At 41.6% G+C, this 11,286-nt stretch overlaps 1 protein-coding gene across 4 annotated transcripts in view; it reads left to right on the forward strand.

Annotated features, from left to right (window-relative positions):
• Positions 1-5,987, forward strand: part of STON1 (stonin 1) — a 35,031-nt gene extending 29,044 nt beyond the window's left edge. For 2 of the 4 annotated variants that reach the window (XM_055725423.1, XM_055725426.1), the window contains exons 4-6: positions 1,191-1,393; positions 1,790-1,896; positions 1,998-5,987. In XM_055725423.1, the coding sequence (XP_055581398.1) occupies positions 1,191-1,393; positions 1,790-1,864 (278 nt within the window). In that variant the 3' untranslated portion in view covers positions 1,865-1,896; positions 1,998-5,987. Of the gene's footprint in view, positions 1-1,190; positions 1,394-1,789 lie in introns of all 4 variants that reach the window. The other 2 variants (XM_055725422.1, XM_055725425.1) reach the window with 1 other exon arrangement.
• The last annotated feature ends 5,299 nt before the right edge of the window (positions 5,988-11,286 follow it).

Genomic DNA, 11,286 nt, shown 5'->3' on the forward strand with positions numbered 1-11,286 from the left:
TGCATAAAGAATGGGACGCTTTTGCCTGAACTTTGAGATGCCATTCAGTGTAATGGATGAAACCCAAATAGACACTGCCAGGCTTGCCTTTGACAAAATACAGCCAATCCTTTCTCTGCTGGTTTTTTTCTGCCTGCAGCCAAATGGTAGTTAGTTGTCTATGCTGATGCTTAAAATCCGGGAGAGGCGGAGAAATGCAGAATTAGTACTTTTTGCCCTGAAGAATTTGGAGAGGCAGCTGCGATATAAAGGATTCTTTTCATTATGTTATGTTATACTGCTTTCATGCAGATAGTGAGCCAGCTGACCTCAGTTTCTTCGGAAAGCAGGCTTTTCACCCTGGTGTTCCTGTGCGCCAGGAGAAGGAGAAATGCTTTCCCTTACATTGCCACATATACGAAACTCAAAAGCAAGCGATCCCTAAGATCTAAGGCTGGATTACAGTAATTTAGAATATGCTGCACTATGTGGGCAGACCTTCACGATTCTGTTTTATAACATGATGGTTACTTTAGTAATACTTTTGTTTGGAAGAAACGGGGTATGTTCTTTTCCCATAACAAATCAAGCTAGAGCAGGGAGTCCAGGTCGCCCTTATCCTGGCAGCTGGGATATATCTTGTTGGAGCAGCACTCTGAGCTGTGCCGTTATCTCGCTGCCATAGACATACTGTAATAGATGATGTTACACAAGATAGCTGTAGTACTTGAAATAAACACTCCAGTAAAATTCCTACAGCAGAGGGCTCTGGAAAGGGTGGTTGTTGGACACAGGGCAGCACATCTACTTTGCCTTAGCTGGGGCCTTCCAGTTTTTATTTTTCTACGAGAGTAAGAAATGTATTTTTAAGGGAAAACTGAGATTCTTCCCTAATAGTCTGAATTTAGCAACCAATCCCTAAGTTTGCAATACTCTTCTCTCAAGCAGAAGCTGGAAGGTTCTGGTAAATCTTGTCTAAATTAATTCATAAAACTGCAATGACTGTGGAAAGCATGCTGAAGCAGACAAAAAATGAGTGAGGGGCCACCTTACGCCCATGTAGCAAAAGGTTATAGATAGAATAATCTTGCATCATAACGACAGCTCTGCATTAGTAAAAGATAGAACTGTGTTCTCTTGCTGTAAACAAAGAAAAGACAATTAACTGATGGTGGTTTTTTTGTTTGTTTGTTTGTTTTTTCTTTTCCAAGGTTCAGATCATCCACACAGCCTGTCTTACAAATTGGAACTGGGATCAGACCAGGAAATACCGTCTGACTGGTATCCGTTTGCTACTGTCCAGTTCATTGTTCATGATACCTGTGCCTCAGGAACAGAAGTCAAATCACTGGGCGTAGAGAGCGATCTGCAGCCCCAGAAACACGTGGTCCAGAAAGCTTTTTACAATTGCCAGGTATTTTCGGGGCTGTTTTCAGTGTTTTCCTCCTCTTCTTCCTCCCCACTCCCCCATACAGCATTTGCAAAGCAAATGTGCTTTGTATTCTCAACATATCTTGCATGTACTTGTGATAATGACTTTGAGCAAAAGAATCATTAAAAAATAATTCCTTGTCTGATCAAAGAAGATGCTGAAAAACAGAACTGCAAATGAGGCATTGTTTTTCTTCAGTTACACTATTTTTGGACTTAGTGGTTTTGAAATCGGTTGGGTCTGGAAATGTTTTGATACTGTGTCAAAGCTTTTATTTGTACCATTGTTACAGTTCACACTTTCAGTGCACAATTATTTGCTAATTCTACCTGTGTTTTGTTTTGTTTTGTTTTTGTTTGTTTTGTTTTCTAACTACAGGTTGAAATTGAAAAGAAGTGGATTAGGCTTGATGGAGAAGATCCAGATAAGGCTGGGAACTGCCTAATGCAGTAAAAGAGGATGGGAGGCAACATCATAGGATATTAGTAGGAATCAATTTACATAGGAAATTTATTGTTAGAAGAAGCGCAGTGACCTAGTTTAGGATAAACATGGTCATTGAATTTTCTTTTTTTTTCTTTTTTAGTGCTTTTGGGTTTGATTCTGAAAATCAGTACTCGTTTGACTGGCGTGCGTTCAAGTAAACTTCCTGTCGTGGGAATACTGGTATGAGTAAAGTCTCCTTGTAAATACTTGCAGAATGTGAGCACTTAATTGACTGATTCCAATACATTATTTTCCTGTTGTGTATCTATGACTTGGGAGTGATCTCATACTCCATACTGAAACCTAATGGCACTACTCAAAGAGTTCATGTCAGTTGGACATATAATATTCAGCAATAAAAACTGCCAGAGTGCTTATGTGCAGACCAGCATCTGTGTAAGGTCCAGCAGGACCAATTACATCTTTTAGCGGTGTTTGAAAACTAAAGTCCCCCATGTTTCTGCTCCCCTCGATATATGTGAACAGAGCAAGTTGTAATATTATTCTCAACAAAAGCCTCAATTAATGAGTTGGAAACTGGGGTGATTTCATTGGTAAAATGGGAAAAGTTCCTCCGCAATAATATTCTTCATTTTTCTGTGGCTGCGAGTGTTTCCTCCCCAGCACTTTATAGGCTCACTCAAAGTAATCTCTTGGGTAAAAAAACATATGGCAGATGTGAGTGAACTGTCTGTGCCAGCATTAGACAAATCTTTTTTCACTGCTGCAGCGAGTGAGACAAGGGGCAGATCCTCAGCAAGTGTAACTCACTCGGGGCCCATTGCATTTGATGAAGCTTGGAGAATTTACTCCAGTGGTGGGTTTTCCCCACAAACTGAAAAAACAGTTGGTCGCTGCTGTTTGCCCTGGGTCTCCTTTAGAGGATGCAAGTTCCAGATGTTGATTTGGAAAGTGCAGGAACTCTTGCTTTGAGTAACTTCTAAGACAGTCTTTCCATGCACGGGAGGGGAGATGTTTTCATGCTACTGGGCTCTGAAGGCATTTTCTGTGGGGAAATAATGCAGGAATGGACTATTGCAAGAAAAGCGAAGCGGTGACGCATCAGCAGGCAGCTTGAGCTACTAATCCTGTATCAATGTGTTAACTGTTTTTTCAACAAACTATTGGCATTTAGGGAAAGGTTTTAAACGCTTCCCCTCATGCATTATTCTCTTTGTCATTTTGTAATTCCAGGTCTGAAACATTCTGATAAATTAAAAAATTGCTCCTGATACTTTTAGTTTTCCTTCCCCCTGCAGTTTTCTTAAAATTATCCTTACTTCAAACTCAAATTAGTGGAGGACAAAAATATAGTATATGCACTAAGTCTCACTTTATATTTTGTACAGCTTGTAACTGTTTATATGAACACTGTGTAAAAATACAGATAAATGTTATTCCCCAAAAGTAGAAATACGTGGGATATGCACTGAGAAAATTACCAGTCTGAGGAAACAGAAGGCCATAATATGAACCTAGTTCATCACAATACTTTCCCCCCCATTTGGAAGCTGAGAATGAAATGGGTAATAGATTCTATAGTAAGTCCTGAGGGCAGGTTTTTTATGGGCATTGCATTGCCAAAGCCCCAAATAGACTATTACGGTATTTTGGCTTCTCTATATATCCCTTTTTATTAGCAGATTATATTATTATAGATCTAAGCAAGCGTTTGAGTGCAGTCATGATCCAAATATGTCTCAGCTGTTGTTGTATCCTCCATCCGTGTTTTGACTTGAGAAGCCATTGGCACCTTCAAGTCATGTTTGGTTTTATTCCTATTTAATTTTGATTTATATACTTCTCAGCTGAACGAAGGGGCACAGTGTGCGCTAGGGCGAAGCGTTTATACTTCGCCTCACGGCAGAGCTCTGCAGTTCGCTGAAGCCCATGGTTACACTAGAGCTACAATATCTGTTAACCTCTTTGCTCGGTAAGGTAGAGGAAGCAAAACAGGTGTTGCAGATACCTGCACTAACCTTTGTCTGAGGCTGGCTGGTTTTGATTGGCATTAATACAGCTCATTCAGTAAATCTGTTAGCAGTGGTTGCTGTTCAGAGCCTGTCTTGCCCAGCTGGCCCCTATTGTTCTGTTTTCAAGAAGGATGGACAGCCAGGCTGTTCTGGGACTCTTTCACCTTAGGATCACCATGTGCAGCACTTGTCTCCTGGGCATTTGGCACCTGGTGGTGTTACCGGTCCTGCAGAAGCATCGGCTGCTTTTCTTCTGTCAGGTATCTGCTGTATCTTGATGTGTCTAAGAAGCCTGTGTAGCGTTGACCCCTCGAGATGTGAGCTATCCTTTTGAATGGCCTCAGTGATGAGCACCCACGTTACAAGTCACCTTTCCTGCTAGCGCATCTGTATTACAGCAGGTGTAGTGAAAATGGCCATTCAGCCTTACTGAACTCGTTAACATAAAAAACGGGAAGCTACAGCTTTATCTAAGTTGCAGACCCTTGGTTTTCCATCTGAGACCTGCCAGACTCACCATTAATTTTATTTGGAATTGGATCAAGTTCACAGGGAATTAATTCCACAGAAATACTGCCACACTGTAAGTTCAGTCTCAAACCGATGTTTGTATGCTTTGCTGTCAGAATATTTAAAAATAGGCTGCAGTTTAATGGCAGAAAGTTTGGGTTGTTTGACTCCTTTCCCCCCCCCCTCAAATTCTAACTTCCTATTCTACAGCAGCATGCCAAAGCAGAAACACCCTGGCTTTTTTTCTTCTGCATTGTCCAGTGTCCTTCAGTATAACCTACTGAATGAACATTCTCAATGTTTAAGACTTGTTTGTTAACATTTTCGATGAATGCTATAGCAGGTGATAGCGAGTAAACAGACTGGCTTTGATTCTTTAGAAATCTGGTCTATATGTAGCCTACCTGTAATTTTGGGAGGGGAATGGAGGTGAGGAATAGTTGCAATAAGCCATTGTGATGCTCAGTGTCCAGCTAGCAGAAGGACCAGAGCCTTAAATAATCCATGAGGTACATTGGCATCATGTGAGGAACCAGGTTTCACACGTCTCTGATCGCTGCTTCCCACAGCTAGTGCCTGCAGTCACTGAAATGCTTCCAGCTGTTTGGGTCACTTCGGATGCTGACACTTCACTAACATTTACTACAGGGCTGTATTTAGAAATTGTCTGTTTCCTTCACAAAGGACCAGCAGGGTTTGGGATATTTTATATTTTAAACAGGAATCAATGAGAACAGCTATTTTTATAGTGTGTTTGCCTTACTTACAAAGTGTTGTATTAGCTGAAACTGACAAACTTCGAATTCATCTTTCTCGTACTATTTTATATTACTGTATGTAAATGGTACTTGATGTAATTTTGGATTAAAACACCCATTGAAGTCAATGGAAGTCTTTTAAGTGACAAAATGGGATCTGCATCAAAGTCTTTTAAGAATAAAGGAGAGGCAAATAAAAAAAAAAAAAAAGAGAAGAAGAAAGGAACAGTGGTAATGGGCAGGAAAAAAAACCACTATAGAAGATTCTTGATGCTAGTAGGTAAGCAACCTACACTGCTTGCTTATTCCAACCAGAAAAGAGCACAAAAGAGAGGAAAAGAGGTGTTACTGGGTGTCAAAGTTGAAGCTTTGAGTGATTGGGAACAATGGTCTGGCTGCCCCTGTGTAGCAGCTCTCAAGAAATGAGGATGATGATGCACTCCATTGAATGATGCCAAGCTGCTGTCCTCCTTATGCTCCTTGGTTTTTTTTTCCTCCCAATTCCACATTAATTGTCTAAAAGTACTTTACATCTGAAAACATGCTTTCACGTGTTGCTTTTAGTTGCATTTATTTTACTTGATGGACTTCTTAGCTGCAGTATTGGTGTCCACACCTCTATTTTACATTTATTTATCTTTTTGTTGACTAAACACAGTACCTGCTGCAGTTGGTAGTTCTTAGCTATAATTTTGATAACTCTGAAGCAGTACTGTTATTCTTAATGGAAAATATAATTTTATTTGGGTCTTTTGTCAGTATAAGTATAAACAGATCGTGCTGATAATCTTGTAATAACATTTTGTAGATTGCCTATTGATTAAAAAAATAAAGTTGTATTTCAAACTAGCAGTTTCTTGTCCCCTTACCAGAAATTTATCAAGCTTCTTTTACACTTGCTATAATTAACTGGTTGATCTTGTATCATCAGGTATTGCAGTTTATTAGAAAGAGCAGTTCTACTGTGAGTGGGGGACATCGCTCCTCGTCTTAGATAAAGCTAGTTGCAGGAAGCTGAATAATGCACTATATTCTGCTAATGATCATTTATGGCAGGCCCTTTTCTGGCCTTCTTTGCATAACAGTAGTAACCCAAAGAATACAGAGTTTTTTCCTGTTGAGTTCTTCCTCTGATCTCGCTGGGATATTTGAACATAATGTAGCAACAAATGTTTTAAGACTTCCAAAAATTTCAAAGTCTGCTCTTCAAATGAGCCATTACTAGGGAAATAGTGGAACCTCTGTGGGGAAATAGGGAAATGAGGCAGAGGTTTGTGGGGCAGCATTCAAAGGATGAGCTTTAAGAGTAAAATAACCATGCCACTTCTCCTGCGCTGCTGTCTCTGTAGCAAACCAGTCAGCTATTTGGGGAAACACTGGGAAATACAGTTAATATCCATTTTCAGTTTATTGGTGTTCTATCCTTCACTGAGCACCTGCAAATGGAAAGCAGGTGTCTAGCAGAAGTATAGTCTCCTTCCAGAGTTTAAACAGTTTGCAATATTTAAAAGTATCAGTGAACAATATGATTCAAGTACATGAAAAAATTAGATGGTAAGTTGCTAGAATACAAACAAAAAAATGAAACCATTTATTTTTGGGACAGTTTCTTAATACGTGCTATGCCTAGTATGTGCTATTTTATAGCCCTGTTCTTAGTAAAAACAACCTGTAATTTTTTACAATAACAATCATAACACGTTGTAAGTGATGTTCATGCTCCCTGCTGAAGCCTTACTGGTAGAAATAAAAGAAAAAGCATCAGCTCAAATTCTGCTTTGAAATCAAACAAAACCCAGTGCGATTAGGCATTTCAGGTTGTGGGTCTAGCATTACGTTGCATTGTGATGCCCTTTTTTGTTTAACATAGAATAACTTTCACTTCCATTTGCATTTTCAACAATAAAAGTCTGAGGGGAAAAAATCAGAAGTGGGGATGTGCTGGGAGTGGAAGAGACTCACGCTGAGAGACTGGCAGTGGAGGTAAGAGGGAGGAGGCTGGGAGTGAGCAGGGAGCCGGCAGAAGGGCAGCAGGCAGAGCTTTTTTGCAAGGGCTGAGGAGAACTGCTGCCTCTCTTAAGTCAAGGTGAAAAGTTTACTTGTAAAAGAGACTGAAATAGAAAAGCAGTGAGGAAGCCATGCAGAGAAATGCCTTCAAGGGAAGGTATCGAGAACAAAGTTGTGAGTAGCTGCAGGGGGAAAAACGAACTGAATGCTCTCCTTCAGTGGGGAGGAGGAGGAGCTGGGAGCAGCTGAAGAAGGAGGGACATGGGCAGAGCTACCGGAGGCACAGCAAGGTGGCTGTGAGACTGATGGGGCACAGTGAGAGGTGCCCTACCCAAACAAGCCATGCTGGTGTCTGCTTGTGGCATGCCACGGCTCAGGGCAGTGCCGCGCCATGCAGCTGGCTCTGCTTTCATATAGCACTGATATATACGTATATATAGTGCTGCCATGACATGCCAAGCAGAAGAATTGCTCAATCTGTCTTGAGCATCCCTGCATCACATCTGTACAGCTGTCGGAAATGGTAACCTATCTTCCTGGACAGGAAGATCTCACTCAAGCAAGGGACCAATGACACAGGCATGCTATAGGAGATGCAATGAAAAACATCAAATAAAACCCAGCCTGGAACAGAGAGGATTTAAAGCAAGAACCTGGGCATTAGGCTGATGATACCCAGAGGTAAGCTACCACTGTAACCTTGTCAGACTGCTCTCAAGGGAGGGACCTTCATCTGTCAAGTCATCTATAATGCTGAGTAGATTTTACTGCCTAAGTGTAAGTACTGACACCAGGATTTATATGACAGTTCATCTGAAACGGAGGGAGCCATCCACTGCCTGGAGCGAAAAGGTGAAGGGCTGCTTTAGCCCCCTTTCATGGAAACCCATTAATATCTTTGCTGCTAATTGCGTGGTTATAACATCAAAAGGGGTGTGCAGAAGATCTAATTCAGGTAGATCTATGCAAAAGTAGAGTTGGGGGAAAAAAAAAAAAAGAAGAAAAAAAGACTGAAAAGTACATACAGTATTAGGACAGGAGGAGCCTAACCATGTTTGCTCAGAACACGAGGCTCAGGAAGATGACCTTGAGCAAATATTGGGGTCCTCACATAAATGCTTCCAATGGCAATGCAGGTTAGTCTCCATACATCTGAGTTATTCTTTAGTAGAGTTAAATTGGTATCAATTAGGCAGTAAAAAGGAGAACCTGACTGCTAAGCTGTGCTTCAACCTGTCTCTCAGCATCACTTGCTGGATGATTTTAGTGGTATGGTGGGTGCTGCAAAACTCACTGCTGGTGAAAGGGGCTACCATGGTCACTCAGCTTTATTCCTCTCCAAATTACCAAATGCAAAGTTAGTCAGAGCAAACTGGCCTTGACCAAAACATGCTGCTCTGCTCTTATTTAACTTTGCACTAAAACTGCTGGACTTCTGCAATCATCTGCTCGACTGTGAACTTCCAGCAGCTAATTCAAGTAAGGAGAAATTATGTTTCTGGTATTTACTCTCCTGCTGCAGCCTGCCTCTGTGTAGTTCTGCAGGTAAGAGGCAATTATGGACAGGTGAGGAAGGAGTGGGATTTCAGTCGTGGGTGATGGGGGGTCAAGCAAGATGGCAGGGAAGGGACAGGCACCGAGAGCAGACAAAAGAGGAAGGAGTTGGACTGGGGCTTTTCTTGGGGACACTGGGCAGGAGGTTGGGGTCTCTGGGGAAAGACGGTGCTATAAACATCTGTCTGTCATACCCAGGGAAACAAGGCAGACAACAACGGAGGTGAAGAACAGGAGACAAGTGCTGAGCTGGGCACTGGCAGGAGTGTGGTAGAAAGCAGGGACAAGAGCAAGGACAGTGAAGTGGCTGATGGCTGCTGTTTCCCTTTGAGGCTTTCTCTCCACATAAGGTATATGTATCAGGGTGAGTATTTAGGAGAGGCAAGGCTTATTTTATCCTTAATTAGGCTTACTCATACTACACAAGTCTCTGGTCTTATCAAGAAGCTGAGATACACAGTACTATTCAGTATATTCAATCCATTGGGACTGCCATTTTTCTACAGCAGTTTGTACAGGTCAGAGCCTTTTTATGCCACCCAATGTCCTTAAAAATTATCATCACATTGAATTAAGGGACAGGTGTTTCTGCCGTTCCTCTGATAAAGTGGTTTAAATCAGGTAAAAAAAAGGAGAGGCCCTTGAAACAACAGGAGTCACGTATGACAAATGAAAAAGGAACAAATCACAGGTCCCAATGCTACCTGTCTCAGAACTCTGGTGGAAATGATGGAGCTTATAACAAAATCACACTGTTAATAAAATTGGTTATGAGTCTAGAGTGCTGTGTATCTATGAGTCAACATCTGAAAACAAAGGGAGCGTGTTAGAGGGTATCTTTAAAATGAAATTACAGTTCTGCCCATGTCAAGGCATCTCCGTGAGGACTGCCTGGATTCTGCAACCGGTTCCTCCTAAGAATTATTGCTTTTACTTGGAAAGAAGGGCAAGATGGTATTTGTAAAATACGCCTTGAGAAAGCTGCAGTCCTCTGGTTCAGTAGCCACGTTCCTCTACAGCTGCAATGCCGGATTTAAACAGAAGAGGGCAGTCACTACCAAGCAGCTGAGTTTGCTGAGGGCTCGCCGTTTCTAGAGCGAAGGCTTTTCAAAACGGCAATTTAAAAAAAAGAAAGAAAGAAAAAAAGATTAATAAAGGTTCATAATCCAAAAATAAATCTTCTCTAGACATCAAGTACCAAGAGGAGTATAAATAATTACAAATTAAAACCTGTCCAGTAAATGAATGTTTGAGGTGCCCTTAAGCAGCAGTATCCCAAATGCTGACAGAACCCCTGAAAAATCAGGAGAGCTTGAACAGCATTCTAATCTTTTCGATAGCCTGACTTCTAAAACTCCTGTGAGCTGTTAAAGAGACAACAACGGGGAGAGCTGGACTGGAAGCTGAACTGAGACTGATGAAACCTGGGTACTGTTCCCGACTGCCTTTGTGAGCTTGGGTAAGCTATCTGGTGTGTCTGTGCCTCAGTTTCTTCTCTTGAAAATGGGGTTAAATGTTAACAAAAGCCATAAGCATGAAAATCACTACAGGGTTGCACTTTATACTGCAGGACACTGATACTAGGTTAAGATCACCAATATCAAAGCTAGCCAGTCGGTATGAGTGATGCTATTCACAGATATTTTAATATTTTTTTTCTTGCTCAGAGAAGACTGGATTTTTTTCACTGTATGCCAGGCTTTCTCATGCTGTTCAGCTGACACTCTCATAGTGCTTGGGTGAAGAGACACCTTCTTTAGGAATTTTTAAAATAAATTATATAAAGTGTGTTGCTAGACATCAGATGAAAGCATAAGCACCTCGGTTAGCAGGAAGCACCCTCTGCAACCTCCCTGCGCAGCTCAGAAAGCTGTTATTTCCATTCCCAGTTTTTACTTTCTCCCCAGCCATAGCTGTGTACTATCAGTAGGCTTAGTCTGCTGTCCCTCGCACGAAGGGAGCTAACGCGTTGACCTTGGCGACAGGAGCTCTGGTATTCACTGGCAATACAAAGGGTATCATTTACAAGATACTGGGTATGCCCACAGTGCCATGTGCTGGTGGGATGTGCTAGGAATATGCAAACACAGACACACGCTGTCAAGCCAAAGTGCTTTGGTCTGCAAATTTTCATGTGGACGTAGCCAAATAACCTGACCACTATCTGAGACAGCTGAGAAGTCCTGGGATATCAAGTTCCCAAACCTGTCTTTTTGAAGTTAGGCACACAGATTGTTCCAATTTCCAGGCACTTTGTAATCCCTAGATAAACAAAGGGTGGTAGAAAGCAGGCAACTCCTTTATAAATCTTTCTGCGCTTGCACCTTTCTAAAACTGCTGTAGAGTTTGCTGGCAGATAGATGGCTCTGCATCAGGTTTATCTGTCTGATGTGTAAGTCAAAGCCAGCTGCGGGATCACCATCTGCAACCTTCAGAGCTCAGCAAGATCCTCAAGGCTGCAACTTCTCCCTGCTATCTCTGCTAACATGACAGGACTACTCAGACAGCAGAAGAATAATGATGCTCTGGGTATGCACTATTCCAGACAATTTCAAATGAGCACTGTGCTTAAAAAACCACATCTTAT

This window comes from Falco cherrug, chromosome 13 (assembly GCF_023634085.1).
Source record: "Falco cherrug isolate bFalChe1 chromosome 13, bFalChe1.pri, whole genome shotgun sequence".
Classification (NCBI taxonomy): Eukaryota; Metazoa; Chordata; class Aves; order Falconiformes; family Falconidae; genus Falco; species Falco cherrug.